We start from the raw sequence: 17181 nt of genomic DNA, 5'->3' as shown, positions 1-17181 counted from the left end.
CTTCTTTCTGTTTCTTTTTTTTCGTTCGGTTTTCGTTGGATGCATCTTCTGGCCTGCGTCTTGCATCTCCCTGGGTTGAGGGTTAGTATTGTCTGAGTTTTTCACAGGGCATATATCCTCTATTTTTCTCCGTTTCAAGTTTTTTTTTCCCCGCCCGTACAGTCCGTGCTTTTTCTTTTCTCATCCGCTCTCATATACTCTACATCAAATATCCAACCACCTCACCATTTTTTCTACCACTGTGATGGCCCCGCTCGGAAGTTTGCGTGGCCAATTTTGTTTTGGCTTTGCATGCATTGTGGACCATTCGATAGATTCTGTTGTGCCTTAGGATCTTGCTCTCAAATCCTGAATTGACAGTGCTCGAAGCAATGAAGACTCTGGATCAGAAATTCTTGATTTACAAGCCCCAACAGATTGCCGTAGACGAAGGCTAAGCGCCGTTCTAAAAGTCACAAATGACAGCGAACAGCCATAGTGAGCAGAAAAATCGCCAAGTATAATGCACAAATCGGGATTCCTATATCGTACCGAATACAAAGCCCCGACAAAATCAATAATAAAAAGAGAAAGAAATAGCCAAAACCGAGAAGAAATCAGGAAAAGACGGGGGGTTTTTGTCCAGTCTCAGCGATCGACAAGAACCCGGTCAGACCGGTGAGACGACTGCAGAGGGGATCCGGTCCCAGATAGAGCAAGACCCATATAAAGTACAGTAATCCAGCGCGCATTCATGCAATGTAGAAACAAAAAAAAAAGCCAAGTCCAATATCTACCCGACATCCTGTCCACCGGACTCGGGGCGCAGTCCCCGAGTCCCCAATTCTACATACCACCACCATTGACAAACCAAAAAAAAAAAGAAATCCTTTCACGAATCAAATAAATTGTCATAGCCGAAATCTTTTTTCCTTTCTTGCCACCAATCCGTCTTCTGTTGGGATCTGTCAGGACAGAGGTCGCGAAGAATAGACACATCGGAACAAACGGGATGTAATTCCCCCATGCCTCCTAGCAAGGGCTGCATGGGGTTTTCATGGTCCGATTACCGAGTGCGACGAGCCGTGGCTCGTTTAGCAAGTGGCTTTCGAGCGGGAGTTCATGAGAAGGGCGACAATCAGACCGTAGAGACCTGGATGCGGTGTCAGTGATGAGAATCGATCCACTAGAACAATCAAGCATAGTCAGGACTTACCCAGGACTTCAGCGAAAATGAGAATCAGAATCATGCCGACATAGAGACGCGGTTGCTGAGCAGTTCCACGAACACCAGCGTCACCAACAATACCAATAGCGAAACTGTAAAGAACACTCGTTAGTTTGGAACAGGAGAAAAGGGGTCCTTTAGGGGCGATTGGCACACATACCCAGCAGCGAGACCAGCGAGACCGACAGCCAGACCAGCGCCCAGCTGAATGAAACCAGTGTACAGGGGGAGCTTCTGGGTCAGGTCGTTGGCGACCAAGACCGACACGACGAGACCGTAGATACCAATGATACCAGCCATGACGATGGGAACAATGTCTATAGGTTTTGTTAGTCCACTGGTGGGCTCAAAAGCGAGAGCAGACGCTCTGTTATGATGTTCAGCTTTTACATACTCTTGACGATCAGGTCGGGGCGGAGGACGGCCATGCTGCAAACGCCGACACCGGCCTTAGCAGTGCCATAGGCGGCACCAAAGCAGGTGAAAACGATGGCGGACGTGCAGCCCAGCGCACCAAAGAAGGGCTAAGAAACAAACAGATCAGTCATTCTGTCGAGCTATTGTGACAAGGTGTGGTTATAGATATGGAGGGGATGGCTAAAGCGCGGAGGAGTCGATGGATGGACTCGGGCGTGGGAAGTTTGAAGAAGTTAGACTCACGGCATAGACGGGGCTGTTGGTTGCAGTGTTAGCTATAATTCATCAATGCATCGAGGGTGATAGATATTGAGCCACAAACTCGACGAGCGGTAGCTGTTAACTGCCCAGGGGGGCCGAAGGCGACTTGATGATGACTTACCAGAGTTCTGTGGCCATTTTGATGGATTTGGCGGCTCAGCAAGAGTCTCAAGAGGCGCTTGGAGCTTAGGATGGATGGTAGGAGACTCGAGATGTACAAGCTCAAGCCGTGGGCGAGGTGGTAGCGGTGATCGGAGAGGATGGAGGGTGCTACGAGGTCAGAGGCCAACACGCTGGTGCTTCGGTCACGTGGTCTTGGCGCCGTCAGGGAGGTCTCCACTGTCGATTTGTATACATCGACTCTCTTCTTTTTGCCGACACTGAATTGTATTCATTCTAATGTTACAATATCATTGTTGTGTTTTCCCCAACGGGCTCACTATTTTACAGATTCAGGATAACTCGGCATCCTGGTATATCTAGCTTCGTACTAGATTCCCAAGTTTCTCCTTGCGGCACTGGCTGTGCATACGCAATCGCCTTCTCAGACAATGCCCCGAACGAGTTCGGCAAAGGGATGAGATTCTTTTCTTCGCCATTCAAAGTTTGTGAATCAAGTTCATCCGCACGAGACACAACACCAAAATTGTAGGTGATGCTTTCTTCGCAGGCGCCATCGTGCGTGGGAGAGGCATCAGGTGGGTACACCGGCTCTACAGACACCAAAAACTGGACAAAGTCACCGGCTCTTGCAACCTGGGACAGCAGTGAGAGATCATCCCCAATCATGCCCTTTGTATCCAACGATGGCATTTCCATTACTGCATCTGCATTCGGATCAAAGAGTTGATCCAGGCCAAGAAGCTCTTGCCGACGAGTGGTGTCACAGAAGCTAATCTCTGGATCGAGCGAAAGAAGACCTTGCTTTTTGCCCCATCCACCACCCCCGCTCATAACGCGGTGCAGCTTACCACCCTGGCGAAGTGACTGGATCAGTCTGTCCTGCGTCGTCGAGCTCTCATCAGCGGCGACTACATCGGGCTTCTCAACCAAGGCCCAGACAGACACTTTCTGGGCCATGATGTTATTCTCTTCAATGTATCGAGGGAGATCTTTCTCTAGCTCAGAGGACGCGGGAATTGGCTCATTTGAATTCGGATCCGACGATTTGGAGATTTGACGCAAGATATTTCCCATGCTTGTGATCACTTTTCTCCTTTCGCCCACAGGATGCAGCGGAAGGGAGAGACTGGGGGTTAAGCCATCAACCTGTGACAGAGCGGTCACAGAACAACTGGCGAAGTCCACTGACTGTTGTAAGGTGTATTTACCAGTAGTGTTGCGAGCCCAGCGCATACCAAAAAGAGTTGTCTCTTTTCCATTTGTAAACACGGTGTTTGCGAGACGTAATCCGACTCGATAGGCGGTGCCTGCGGAGCTCATGTGGGCTTCCCCGTTCTGAAGCGATATCATCAGATCCGGCTCCTCGCCAGCAGGCCCTCTAATGCCACGAGTCGGTGCAACTTTGCCTTGCACTGCCTCAGGTCCAACGACCAGAAGTGACAGACCCTCCGACTCCACAACCCGTGTAGTAGGACTCTTCTTGATATCCGATATTGAGCCTTTCGGTAGTGAAGGGCCGTATGGTATTCTGTCAACAACAGCGGCGATCGCATGGAGGGCTTGAGGCTCAGGGGTATCGCCATACAGCCGTCGCATCAAGTCTGCAAGAAACAGATTCGAGGCATCGAGCCAGTGGGCAAAGCTAGGAGTGAGAAGGAGAAGCGGAACGGAGTCTGGCGCAATGACAGGTCGGGAGGGAAGGGATGCTAGGATATCACTAGGGTCCTTGTAAAGTATTAGCATATGCAGGAAGCTGGTAACGGACTCCAGGACTTACAATGGCCTCGGGTGACTTTGTGAGCCATGTGTATGCGAATGGCGCGCATTTTTTGGTGGAATAACATCGGCTCGTGCGATTCGAGTTCAACAGAGCTCGATTTGAGCTTCGCGCTCGCTGGAACTGCACCAGCCGAGGTACTGTGCGGAATTCCATAGACCTCAGTACCCAGCCGAGCGTTGTCGGCCACTCGGTGCAGCAATTGCAAACGTCACAATGGTCGAGTTGCGGGGAGCAACCATTCAGATGCGCAGCAATCCGACTTGAATAATACCCGTAATACAGTGTATTAGATACAAGATACTTGTTGAAGTCAAAGGGGATATGCGTCCCAGATTACAGACACGCTAGCTATAAATAGTAAGTCTCCCGCGGACTTCCGCGGCCTTGCTCCTACATCGTCAACCTGGTCCAGTCTTAGGAAAAAGAACCAGTGTGATTCTCACTTGGACCCGTTAGTTAGGTCATTCGAGAAGTATATAAGCGCAACCCCCGCGGAGTTCCGCGGATTCATCTACAATCCGATTCAAGCTATTCAGGTAGCACCATGAAGCGGGATAACAGAGGTAACCCGGTTCCAATGGTCCAGCGGTGGAATAGACCACACTTGTCATGTCAAGCCTGTCGTGACAAAAAGCGTCGCTGTGACCGCACTCGGCCTTGTTCGAACTGCACTCTTCGAAAAATCCCATGTGAATATCCGGGGCAAGAGATAAATGAAGCGGGGACTGCTGGACCATCCCAGGTGTCTCGTTTCGATTCTGGCCTCGCGACCGATCGATCGGAACTATCTTCGAAGTAAGGGCCCTCTCTTCGAAGACTAAGCCAAGTCTTCGTTTGTGCTAATACCTCTTAAGCGACTCAGATGAGCTTCTGTTTCGTGTTCGTCGATTGGAGCAAAAGTTAGCTGAAAGGAACTATGAGGCGATGCAATCTGGGACAATCCGACCCGATTTGTCTGATAGTTTGACATACGCATTGAGTCCTCAAGTTGTAAGATAACCTACTAGCAGGTTAATATTTGCTCTTACTGATAATATATAGGGCTCCACTTCTCACTATGTCACCCCTTTTAATTATCATCTTCTACATTCAGAGGAAATGAACAATAGAGGTCCCAGTATGGCTGAAATAGCTAAAAACCTGCCTCCACTTCGGCAAGCAAGGCAACTGTTCGACCATTTTGCAAATGTTTATCAACCAACCATGGGAATTCTTCATATCCCCAGCACCCGTTCTCGCATGGAAAAGACGTATCAATGCTTCCTAGAAGGGGAAGAGCCGGAGGCGGCTGATGTGATGTTAATATTTGGTATCTTTGCCGGTGCTGCACTATTATGGACCCCACAGCTCCTGGAGACGCTCAAGTCCACTCGAGAAGGAGCTGGCGCAGCCTTCATGGTGTACACTAGGCTTGCACTCGCGATCCTAGACCATCCTCGCCAGCTGATACAAGCGTCAACTATCTCCCTCGCAGCCATTGGTGTCATGGCTCATATACTCATGAACACGGACGGATTCCCGCTCAAAGTGCATCTACTTCGCCACCGCTGCTTCATGATGTCACGGGAGTTGCAGATTCATCGATTAGATACAGAGAAATGTCGCGAAGACCGAAGGATAAAGGGGTGCGACATGATCGATATTGAGGTTCAACGACGTCTCTGGTGGGGCATGGTCGCATCAGACTGGTATTGATTTCCTTCTGACCGACTGTTCTAGATTTCAAATCCATACTAACCACAACCACAGGCTCTTGTCGTTTTCAGGTGGTGCCCAAGAGGGGGCGTACATTTTTCAACCAAAGCATATGAACGTCAATTTCCCCAGCAACACGGATGACGAGTATATCACTTGCGCTGGCATACATCGAGAGTTTCCCATGTCTGTCCCGACATCAATGTCCGCCTTCTTTTGGCGAATCAAAACCTCGGAACTGTGTCGGCAAGTCATCGACGCCCTGCCGTCGGTCCTCCTAGATAGCTCGGAAAATGATTACGATACCATTTTAGAACTAGACCAGAGGTTCCAGAAGCTGATCGAAGACATGCCCGTATTCTTCAAGATCGACCCCGACAGCATCGAGCAGAGCCGCGAGATATGCAAAGAGCGACCTTACATTGCCTGGCAACGGACCAGCATTCACTTCAGTCTGAATACCCGTCTCTGCCGGCTCCACCGGCCGTACCACCTGGAGGGAACAATGAATCCTAAATATGCCTATTCGCACATGGTATGCATCCGGTCCGCACAGAAGGTCCTAGAGTTACGGCGCTCGATGGATGATATCAAGACTGACGTGGGACTTATGCCTGGACGGTTCTGGACCGTCATGCACCATGTCTTCTTTGCCGCGCTGATCCTCGCTATGGATGTATCTTTCAACCCCAATGCTCCGGACGTGGAAGCTCGCAAGGCCAAGGTGATGGCGGGGTATCAGATGCTCGAGCGGTCTAAAAAGGAGTCGAACTATTTAATGCAAGGGGTCCAGAAGAACCTTCAGACCCTCATGTCGACCCTCCACAAACAGCAGTCGCAGCCTGTTAGCTCGACGTTCAAAGGGGACTCTGCGGGGGCGTCAGAGCCGGCTAGGGTGCAGACCCTGCCGGCGTCGGGCCTGAGCGACTCCGTACGCGTCCCGGGGACCCAACGCACTACAATACAACCCTCATCTATAATTGAAGCAGATGGCGACCAGGGCAGTATATTGGTCAACGACATTGGTGAAGAAGGGTGGGACCAGTTGTGGTCTGAGTTTGTGGCTGTGGCGCCCGATTTGGATATACCCCAGTGGAGTTCGTTGCTGGAGGAAGTGGATTTCAATACCGGGCTGGATGTGTTTTGATGCAATCATATGCTTTGTACAGAGTATGCAAATCGACATTTAAAAATAGCATCATGTCCAATCTTGGAGATTTTGATTAGGATGCCAGAATCGGGAGTTCGACCCCTAAAAGAAAATCAGCCGAACCGAAGGATGAGCGCTTCCGGTTCTGATTATCGAAAGGTACATCGTATGCTACACAAAGTACCCTCTTGAGAAACCGGCTTACGCCAGGAGCTAAGTCGTTCATCCTTGATTGTTCGCCGTGACGGAGTTTCCAGCCACTGTCGCAACCGCCCACGTCGTTCGTGAAGTCACTGGCAGCCAATGGAGGTACCCAGGCTACAGCGTGGCCTTGGCAGGTGGGGGTGACGGGGGAACGGGGCGACGGTTAGGCCTAGTCAGGGAAGCGTCCCCTGTAGGGCTGGCGCTGGACCAGGATGAGCGCCACAGATGATGATGCCGTCTCGGCCGGCCTGCACGAGTAGTCAACCGAGGATCGGCGCTGCTGCACCATCATGGGACCGGAGGATCCAATGCGTTCCAGGTTCCTTCCAGTCACACACACACAGACATGGCGAACTTGTCCAGCCACGGCCAGCGCACAATGCCAAGCATAGACCATCCAGGCAACCAGGAAACGGGCCCCGCCGATAGGGCGGTTCGGAATGGAGATCGCGCAGAATGCATTGGCGATTGTTTTTTTGTTGCAGTCTCTGGCTGCCTCTACTGGAGGTCCACAGCGGCTGCAGCTGGCCTTGTAGCAGGAATCATGTTGTACTGAGTGGGAAAAAAGGGGGAAAGTGTTTGGACTATGGGAGGGCTGACTATCGTTATTTTAATCATTGGGGAAATCAAGTCATACTAGAATCATGTGCTCGCGATCTCCCAACCGAAACCCAATCAGGAAAGCCCAGGGATTATATCAGCAATATTAGGTAACATACTCTAGCCACAGAGATGGGCTTTACAGCCAATCAGGGGCGAAGCTACCTTTCCCTGCGCCACACGTGGCGGGCCCATGACGCAATAGAAAAAAAGAAGCTCGCCGACTGCTCCTGACCGGTTCTGGCTTTCTTAAGTCCTCCGCATTCCCACTCCTCCATCTCGGTTCCCTCTCATTCCTCCTTCCTCCGCACAACTTCCAACCGTCAACATGCCTTTCACTGCTTCGTAAGTGCTCTCTGCTCCCCTTGTGGCCCCTGAGTTCTCTCCTCTTCCAAGCTTCCCTCATCCACCCATCCGGGGGGCCGCAAGGTCTTGGCCAAATGCGACCGTTCCAGCCTTGCGGTTTCGCATTCATACTCGGCTCTTCATCCAAACTTCCGGTAAAGCTAACTGAATTACTGCAGCGACATTTGCAAGATCATCTTCGCCATCATCCTGCCTCCTCTGGGTGTCTTCCTGGAGCGCGGATGTGGTGCTGATTTCCTGATCAACATCTGTCTGACCATCCTGGGTTGGATCCCCGGTGTGATCCACGCCATGTATGTATTGCCTATGCGCCGACCGTCGAACCGACGAAAACCCTTCTGTTCCAACTCCACTCTTGACGTTCATAGACTGACATCTCGCTCTTCTCAGCTACATCATCTTCAAATACTAGATACGTCCGCCGGAATCTCCGGTCCCGGTGGATCTCACCACGCCCCCTTTTTTCCGACCGACCTGGATGAATCGGATCGCCCAGTGTACGCTCTCCTAGGATCTAGGTCTGCGGCGCGGGTGCAACGATGGTGCGTCTGGCGGCACTGGGGTCAGCGTTCCGCAGAAGTCCGGTTCAGTGGCTAGCCTCCTGCAACCCCCCTTCTTGGCATCGCTAGTGATGTCCATAATTTCTTAATTACGGCGCCCCCTCCGCCTCGATAGTGATTATCGATCTTTTCATTTGTTTTGCCTTCGAATCTTGCCGGGTTTTGTTTTTGCTGTGCCTTTGCTTTCTCCTTTTTCCTATTACAAATGATACCACCTCATATTGTACGACCTTTCGGGCTTCTTTCGCGTCTTGGCCCGGGGTTAGTTCGCTTTTACGATTGATGGCAATGGCAATTATTTGAAAGTTCTCAATCCTCTCAAACGGTCCCTTGATCAGGCTCAATAGCTTAACTTGTACTTCTCTCCCAACTTGCTGGTTGTGGTCGATTGATGCGCGACTCGCCCCTCAAGCGCATCTCCAGATGCGGGTCTCTCTAACGCCTCTGATTGGTCCAGTGGCCTGTAATTTGATTGGAGGGACAACGTAGGCACTTGCATGTGCTGCAAAGCAGTGCACTCCTCAAGCGCCGTAGCAAGCCACTTGGAGCGATCAAATCGTGTCCTTCATAGAGTATGATCCAAGTGTATGATCAAGGAAGAGGCGCGGGGAGCCCTGAAATGAACGAGACCGAAGAAGCTTGGGCGATCTGGCCTGGGCCAGAAATAACTTGGAACTATGGGCCCTCCCCGTTTTTAATTATCCTCAACCCACCGACACTCCAACATATCCACAATGATTTGCAGCAGATCTAGCGATAAGCCAAGCTCGAGCGGTGCTGAAACATAGCCACATCGCACGACTTTGATGGTGGTGTCCTCCCAAGCGCCCAGGGTCGCATGGGCGCGTACCGCCGGCGCCTATACGTCGCGTTCGCCCACCCAGCGCCAACACCAGCAGAGTGGGTGCATTTCGCCCCTTATCATTCGCCCGAATCATGTACTGCAAGCCTCACGATGTCATATGGTTTCATCAGGGCGCCTACAAGGGGCACCACTGCAGCGTCCGAGTTTCAAGTGGGAGGGGCAATCCTGGCTTGCCAGGCCAATGGACCAGTTGGGAGAGCATTATCGAGGATCTTGAGGCCTCGCGCGCAGAATCGCGCCATTTTACATGTCCTACGGGCTTAATGAGGGACCTTAAGCCCTTCTATTTTGGAACATCCCTCGGGATCCTTCTGACATTCCCTTTCTTTAGGGCTTTCTCTCTTCTCTCTCTTCTCATTCGTATCGGCCTGTCCAGGTATTCGATATAACGGTCATCTTCAAATTATCTTGGCTCTATAATGGTAACCTTAAAGGTTCTATGGCTTCGAGGGTAGTCATACCCACGGAATATCAGAACAGGTCAGCCCCTGCGTGGCGTTGGTGGAATAGAGAGAGATATAGGTATCTAGAGAAAACACCTGCTTACAAGCATGATAGCTTTGTCACCACAGAATGCGTCTCTCTTCTCACTACGGAATTCTCGCCGCGGTTGCTCTCTTGGTTTCCTTCAGCTCTGCAGACCCTTTGGGCACATCATCTACCGAATCTTCTCTGTTGGATGTCATTCCGAACTGTGCTAAAACATGCGTGAACAACTTCATCGACACCGAATACACGTCCTGCTCGTCGTCAAATACCAACTGTCTCTGTAAAACAGCCACGAAGAATGGCTATACTCTGGGAGAAGCGAGCCTGAGCTGTCTCTATGCCGTCTGCTCAAAGTCTATTATCTCCAAAGACAGCGAAAGCGTCTATGCTATCTGCGACTCGGTAAATGGCCATATCGCTGAAACGCTGCCGACAATCACCGCGATCAGCTTTGCTCCAGCGTCCTCGACGACGACCGCTGATAGTACAACATCCGACACGACAACCACCTCCAAATCCACTTCCACGAATACATCCAGAACGACGAAAACCGACAAGTCCGCGGACAATACCTCTTTACCGAGTGTTGCATCTACTTCTGACTCAGAATACGCCTCCAGCCCTACGAGCCCTTCTGCTTCATCCACTCAAACCAGTGGAAAGTCCCACATCACATCAGGCACGGTCATCGGAGTGTCTGTCTCATCTGGAGTGGCGGGCTGTTTTATTATCGGAGTGGCCGTATTCTTCTTGAGCAAAAAATGGAGGCAGAAGAAAGGCGAAGAGGGCGGTGAATTTGAGATCGGAGGTAGCATGTCCGAGCCTCTCGACTTCTCAAGGCCATCTTCCGGAAATTCCATGTATAACCCAGGTACTGGAGGGGACCCTGGTCCAGGTGGTGGATTCTTTGCCAGCGGAGCACTTCAGTCGAACGAAGTGCATGCCTTCCGTTCACTATCTAATAACGCATCAATTGAGACTGCTGGCGCTTGGGCTCGGGGAGCTCTCGGTGCCGGTCTGCCGCAGCAGGACAACGAGAACGAGCTAGCTGAAAACACAATCAACTCGCCTGGGTCATATGGAACACCGCCCAGGACGTTGTCCTCTCAACGCACACTCACGGACCCGCCTCAACAACCCATTCCAATACATCCTCCGGCTCTGAAATGGAATCATCGTCCAGATAGCGGCGAAACTCTATTCGAAGAAGATGAATATTTGCCGAATGTCCCACTGCAAGATAATTCGTTTTCAATGACTTCGCCAGTGTCAGCAGCAGCGACATCCTTTGGCGCCACAGGACTCCCATCCAATCCTCGCGCTATAAAGGATGGATTGATGCCCAGCCCAGCCGAGTGGCCTGGAGGAGGAGGCGGCCAAACTCTATCCCCGGTTGCACAAATACTGCCAACCTATACAAGCGAGAGAACGCTGGGGTCTCCTTTCTCCGCAGACAAATACACAAGCGGACTTGAATCAAATAACATTCGCCTACCCCGGCAAAGTAGCATCTATTCTACCCACCCAGAACTCGCTTTTCCACGGCCCATTACAACCTTTGGTACCGTTCCTGCACTTCCTTCAATACCAAATCTACCTGGATTGTCTGGGATAACAACACCGCCGGTAACCACACCCGCTGGTTCCACCGTAACGAAACATCCCTTCGGCCCTCCGGCCAAAGTGCACAATTTGCCCGGGATGGCATCTAGTCCAAAGACACCTTTTCGCGCCGATTCGCCTAGACGCCCTCCACTTACGCGCCCAGGACAACGCACAGGAAAGCGGGGAGCCCTTGCAGAAATTGTTTCGCGGCCACGGATCATCCGAAAAGATGATATAAAACGCGTTCAGATTGGCAGCAATAGTAGCCGGTCTCCGGGCGGTGTTCTAGCTCCATACTCCCCGGAAGATTTCTGGCTGGAGCGTACTCGGAGTCAATTACCTCCACCGCCACCTCGTACCGGGACGGCTGAGCTTCCATATCCATCGGAAGCTTATCCGGGCCAGGTGCATTACCCATCAAGCCCAAAAAAACAACCCGACGACATCCCTATTCGATCATCAACAGTGAGTCCTCAGCTGACTCCCTCCAGGCGAGGACATGACCTTATATTGCATGTGGACTGAAAATATTATGCCTATCTCTTCTTTTCTCGAACGTTCTCTATATCCTTTTCTCTTTTTCTCTGTTGTACATTAGCGACTACCATGTTCTCTAGGGTAGAGTCTTGGTCTGATATCCGATCACCCAAGTCGGATTTGGAGAGGCAATTCTGCATAATTGCATGGCGTCAGTGCCACCTACATAGATAGCTAATCTTCTTGTCCATACCCATAATTCATTTTTTTCTTCTTTGATTTTCCATTCGCGACTTCATTTGTAAAATCGTTAGCAAAAAATGGTCTTCAGGTATTCTGTTTAGATTGCTGCGGATGATAAGGGTTTGGAAATGACTGATAAAAACTGTTGTCGAAGCTGAAGAGAACTCTGAATTTCGATATCTCTACGCTCAGATCAGACTCTCACCCAACCAACATTCGATCATACTCTCCGTTTTCCGTTCCTCGCTCTATCCATTTCCCTTCTTGGGAAACAGTCTGTCGGCAGTCTGTTAACCAGCCAATAATGGGGTGTTACTCTCCCTTCAGAGCTGTGGGAGATGTTCATTCACTTCCTGTAGAATGTTGCCTACGTGATAGGACGACACTACAGTCATAGAACACGCGACTTCTCAATTTCGAACCTGAAATCAACCTATTTCTTTGATCCGTGGCCTCTTATAATTTTCTTCTACCTCATATTGTACATCGAAAGCGCTTATATCTCTTTCTGAAGCCCTGGGCCTGTAAAGCGATCTTTTCCCACGTAGAAACGACAAAACCCGTGAACCATCACCGTCTCTTTTTATCAAAAACGGCAGGCGGAGAGGAGGGCGGTATCAGACTTCACTACTTATCAGCTCGGCCCCACCGTCTCCATATTGCCAGGGAAAACGTGTTTGTTGTGCTCAAGCGATCCTTCGACTCCGTTTACACCCATTGGTCAGGTGATAAGGGCGGAGACGGGGCTCAGAGTATATTCGAAAGCACAGAATGGGCGGCAAAGCATGGCAATCAAAAGGTTGTCAAGCCTGTAGGAAGAGGAAAGTCAAGGTTAGTGCGCCTCAAATCTGCAACAGAATCCCCCCACACGGCCCCCCTTGGCCCCTAATACTCATGGGATAGGTAGTGTGACGAGCAAAAACCACAGTGCAAGATTTGCCTGAAACGAAGCGGCCATTGTCCAGGATACGAAAGATCTGACGCCGGTGCTCTGTTTATCTACCATGCTGAAGGACGGAAACAAAGATCCTCTTTCCAGGTTGAGTCTGTGAACAGACCGGGAGATCTGGCAAGACCTGCATGGCGAAGCCAAGTTTTTGCCTCCTACTACGATCTTTACTTTCCCAAGGGTACAGAAGCCGTATCTCTTGTCGATTACTGGCAGTTCTTGATTCGGGGCTTTGCAGTCCTCCCCAATAAGAGCGACATGCTCGAAAGGGCCATTGCCGCGCTATCGTGTCTTTACCTTGGCAAAATGCAAGGCAACAACGGTCTCTTTTTTTACGGACTGCAGCTGTATACTGTTGCAATCCGGATGTTGTTGAATGCGATGTACCTTGGAAGGTATGATAACCAGATAATATATACCGCCGTTTTATTCCAGGAAATCGAGGTATAGCGGGCTAGCGTCGTGACATACTCGGGTTGTGTACTGACTAGCATGTCAGAAACTTCACTGCCCTCATGACCTTCAAGCTTATTTTGCCCATGTAGAAGGGACCGATAATATTTTGCGGCATTACCGCCCAAAGATTGTCCAAAACTCTCTCATCGATGCAATCTATATCAACCACACAAGGCTACCAATGGTCTGAACGTCGCCCAAAAATATTCCTCCTCATCAGTGACTAACTGGATGATACGTTTAGCTTTTATCGTCAGCAGGTATCAAAAAGCCCCACGAGAGATATGTTCCGGTCACTCAATTAAGGGAGAGCACTCTCCAAATCAAGCTGATTAAGATTTACGATGACTTTGGTTCCGTAATTGCCACCATCAATTCGATCACTCAGCCCTGTCCTGATCTCGAGGCTTATCAAAATCTACTTGGAAATTGTTTGGAGCAGAAATCGAATTTAATTAGATGGTATACCATGAGTGGAATCGGTGTGTGCCATTGGCACCCTGTCGCTGGCGAGATCTTCTCCTCGCCGTTACCACCTATGGATTCATTATTTGGCAAACCCTATCATTTTCACTCGATGGATGATGCCACATTATACACATGGTACTGGTTCATGATGATTCAGAACCAAAACATGATTTATAAAGTGAAAAGCCTTGTTGGGCCCCTTTCACAGGCATCCCCAGACTTGCCTTTCTACGAGAAAAATGTCTGTCAGCTTTATGAAGAACATCATCGGCACTTGACCATCTATGCCGACCGCGCATGTCTAAGTGTTGCGTATCTTACACAGGATAAAATGGGAACTTTTGGGCTGCATGCCGCGATGCTGCCAATGTTCACAGTTGCTCATACCTATCTCGCACTAGGAATCTGGGACAAGTTTTTCTGGTGCCAACAGTTCTTTCAGCTCTGCGTGGATCGTGGCCATCATTTTGCAACTCATCATCTTAATGACTTATGTTCATGTTTCTTCAAGGAAAAGGAGCGAAGGTCTAGAGCCTTGGCTTTTTCACAAGATTTATCTCCGAGAGCAGCGGCCTTTACAAAAAAAACATGATGAAAAGGTAATCGAAATAGCGGAGATGTTTGGCCTAGAGAGTTAGGTTAAACTAAATTGATACAATGATGGCGCGTACATCGCAATGTTTTCCATCTAATCGTTCGCCCTTGAAAACATAGCGTTAAGGCTTTGCGGCTTCTTGATATAATCAGAAATAAGAGCAATACTACTCAGTAATATATATAGTTGTAAAATAGGATGATATGTTTTATCTGCTTTCTTCCTTTGAGTCACATTAGGTGCTCGTACTTCGAGCAGCGTTGGTCTATGTTGCCTGTTCTAGAGCAGCCCACTCTTGAACGGAATAGATTTTGTCTAACTTTTCACAATCCAGAAAAATATTCCAACGAATCAGCGAGATATATAACATGTTCAGTCTCCAAAAATATTAATGGAAATGGGGGTATGCTCTATGAGGAGAAGAGAGGTTATAGGAATAGGAAGCCCCTTGTTACAAAACGAGCCAAGCCATATCGTGACCGGCACTCTGCTTGACTTGCCTTTGGCCGGACCTTTAAGCGACGTCTGTACCCATCATGTGGATATGACCTTTTCAGTGTAGAAGTTATTATACCTGGCTACTGGGTAAATTAGCTAGTTTATTGGCTCGCCTTAGAGTATTCTTCCCCGGTCGGTCGAGAGCCAAGTCAACAAGATACAGCACCAAGTAACCGTGCGTCTAATCACGAATGCCTGATCATATCTGATTTCACATGCTAGGGATTATATCCACCGTGCGCCGGCTAGGCTCGGGCCACGAAAGTGAGATCTTCTCCTCCTCGGCTCCATACAGAAAGCTCGGATTTGCGACTTGCTGGCCGCTGTCTGCGCTCGATTGGACGGAATTCACAGCCTGAGAGCTCTGGTTTCCACCTGACAGCATTTGCCAGAGCCATATCCGTCATGGCAAGGAAGTTCGCGGCCCGGTCGCTGGATAGATCTTGCGGGCGGGCGGGCGAACTATAACATAGCCTAGATCAATGGCTGTAATGCATGGTGACCACATCTTAGGCGAACCCCCTCCTCCTTGGCCAGGGTCGGAGAGGGCCTGAAGTATGGTATTTTGTAGCAGCAGGAAGCCATAAAGGTATATTCCTTTTGGATGTTTTACCATGGATGGCGGCTCATTATACTGCCTAATCCGTCGTCTATGCACATGTACTCTATTTCTTTGGAATATGAATAGGACTCCACATGGTCCCGCTTTCCCATGTAGAATCGTTTAAAGTGCACTCAGGCGTCGACTTGACCAGGTCCTTCATTGCGCCGGAGTAGGATGGCTGCAGATGTGGCTTGCCCGTAGACAAGAGCGGCTGAGATGGCGGTCGGGCTGATGTAGTATCCGGCGCCATGTTGGCGCCACATACCACTCCCCAACTCGAGCGTTTCGTCCTCTTCTACCACCATCATGACCGGGGCAAGGGCGGGAAGGGCGTTCTCCCGATTCCCCCTATTGTGCTTGGTCCTTGGTCCATGCCTGATCCGGGACGGGCGAGCACAGACCTCGGTAGTGAGTGTCGCCCAGCCAGTCTGGTGTTTCGGTTCCTGAGGCTGTTGAGTCAGCCACCGGAATTGTATGACGTCAAGGCCTCCGATCTGCCCCGCGGTGACGCCTGCTGATTCGATCGTGCAGGACCGGCCCTGCACCTAGAGAATCCTCGGGATACTCTACACAGCAACTGGTTGGGCAGGGATGGGATCATGGACGTCGGTCGAATGGGGCTTAGGGAATCCTCAAGGATGTGCGAGAGGGATGGTTTCCGGAGGGGAAGGAGGGAAAGAAGCGGCAACGACCAGGGTGATGAATCACTTTTGGCAGACGATGCCGACGCCACGCCGAAATAAGGTCGGGTTTTGAAGCAGCCAAGCAGGCGCCATGGGAACTTCCAATTCGGAGAGTCATGATCAACCGAGTCACTGATCCCGTTGAAGGAAAACAAAGACTTGCATGGACTCGCAAAGGCTCGCGGGAGCAATGATCGCCTTCGGTAATCTTACCTGATTAACACGCATTGCCCATGCAGTACTCCGGTACTATGCACGACGTCAAGGGCCCATTCATGGTACGCAGGCCCGGCCGACTCCACTCCGTGCAGTCGGAACGGTTGCGTCTTTTTTCCATCTGTACGAATCAATCAGCGTCGGCGAGCAGGCTCGTGGGAATGGCTCCCTGCGCCAAGGGCACGCCGTTGTGGATCCGCAGGGACAGTCTTCGCCCTCTCTCTCTGGATGCTGAGTGAAGTCCATTGCGTGTAACCAGTAGGAGGCCATGGGAGGATACCAGAAGGGAAACTAGGACGGGCTTCAGATCTCGAAATGATGATGACGGAGGCTGTGTGTCTGAGCAACAAGGACAGGGTAGTGGGGCCCTGCCAGGTTACAAATGATTCCTGATACTTTGCGCGCCAGATTTGGCCTCGGGATGCTATATTAATGGCCCTGTTCCCTCTCCACATGCTCCATAGTCCTAACTTGCTTTCGACACGATTTGCATCTGCTGCTTACTGCTTCTGCACACTGCACATCACTCACGATAAGTGCATAATCGTGAGCTTTCTCGATCTCCTTTCCAACCATTGTCTCTAGATAAGAGACAGTCACAGATCTCCTGGCGCCTTGTCGTTCGTCGATCCGGGTGGATATCAGCGCGTCTCTTTCTCTGTCGCGCTTA

The 17181-nt window shown here is 50.4% G+C and overlaps 6 protein-coding genes across 6 annotated transcripts; 4 read left to right on the top strand and 2 right to left on the bottom strand.

Moving 5' to 3' along the window:
* Positions 1 to 1073: 1073 nt before the first annotated feature.
* Positions 1074 to 2023, bottom strand: N7462_009507 (H(+)-transporting V0 sector ATPase subunit c; the record flags this gene model as incomplete). The annotated part of the gene is made up of 6 exons (XM_057081221.1): positions 1074 to 1132; positions 1196 to 1299; positions 1368 to 1524; positions 1602 to 1731; positions 1868 to 1880; positions 2007 to 2023. 6 exons carry the CDS (start codon positions 2021 to 2023, stop codon positions 1074 to 1076), a joined length of 480 nt encoding a protein of 159 aa, XP_056930058.1.
* A 306-nt stretch (positions 2024 to 2329) lies between these two features.
* Positions 2330 to 3941, bottom strand: N7462_009506 (uncharacterized protein; the record flags this gene model as incomplete). The annotated part of the gene is made up of 2 exons (XM_057081220.1): positions 2330 to 3733; positions 3786 to 3941. 2 exons carry the CDS (start codon positions 3939 to 3941, stop codon positions 2330 to 2332), a joined length of 1560 nt encoding a protein of 519 aa, XP_056930057.1.
* A 1050-nt stretch (positions 3942 to 4991) lies between these two features.
* On the top strand, positions 4992 to 6630 carry N7462_009505 (fungal specific transcription factor domain-containing protein; the record flags this gene model as incomplete). Its single annotated transcript, XM_057081219.1, has 2 exons — positions 4992 to 5476; positions 5538 to 6630. The coding sequence occupies 2 exons, from the start codon at positions 4992 to 4994 to the stop codon at positions 6628 to 6630; spliced, it is 1578 nt and encodes a 525-aa protein (XP_056930056.1).
* A 1135-nt stretch (positions 6631 to 7765) lies between these two features.
* Positions 7766 to 8215, top strand: N7462_009504 (YqaE/Pmp3 family membrane protein; the record flags this gene model as incomplete). The annotated part of the gene is made up of 3 exons (XM_057081218.1): positions 7766 to 7782; positions 7962 to 8096; positions 8194 to 8215. The coding sequence occupies 3 exons, from the start codon at positions 7766 to 7768 to the stop codon at positions 8213 to 8215; spliced, it is 174 nt and encodes a 57-aa protein (XP_056930055.1).
* A 1586-nt stretch (positions 8216 to 9801) lies between these two features.
* On the top strand, positions 9802 to 11847 carry N7462_009503 (uncharacterized protein; the record flags this gene model as incomplete). Its single annotated transcript, XM_057081217.1, has 1 exon — positions 9802 to 11847. One exon carries the CDS (start codon positions 9802 to 9804, stop codon positions 11845 to 11847), a length of 2046 nt encoding a protein of 681 aa, XP_056930054.1.
* Positions 11848 to 15860: 4013 nt separating this feature from the next.
* On the top strand, positions 15861 to 16130 carry N7462_009502 (uncharacterized protein; the record flags this gene model as incomplete). Its single annotated transcript, XM_057081216.1, has 1 exon — positions 15861 to 16130. The coding sequence occupies one exon, from the start codon at positions 15861 to 15863 to the stop codon at positions 16128 to 16130; it is 270 nt and encodes an 89-aa protein (XP_056930053.1).
* Positions 16131 to 17181: the final 1051 nt, after the last annotated feature.

Source organism: Penicillium macrosclerotiorum (assembly GCF_028827735.1).
Source record: "Penicillium macrosclerotiorum strain IBT 26536 chromosome Unknown utg000009l_segment0_segment0, whole genome shotgun sequence".
In the NCBI taxonomy this organism is placed as follows: Eukaryota; Fungi; Ascomycota; class Eurotiomycetes; order Eurotiales; family Aspergillaceae; genus Penicillium; species Penicillium macrosclerotiorum.
This window is presented reverse-complemented; position numbering and strand designations above follow the sequence as displayed.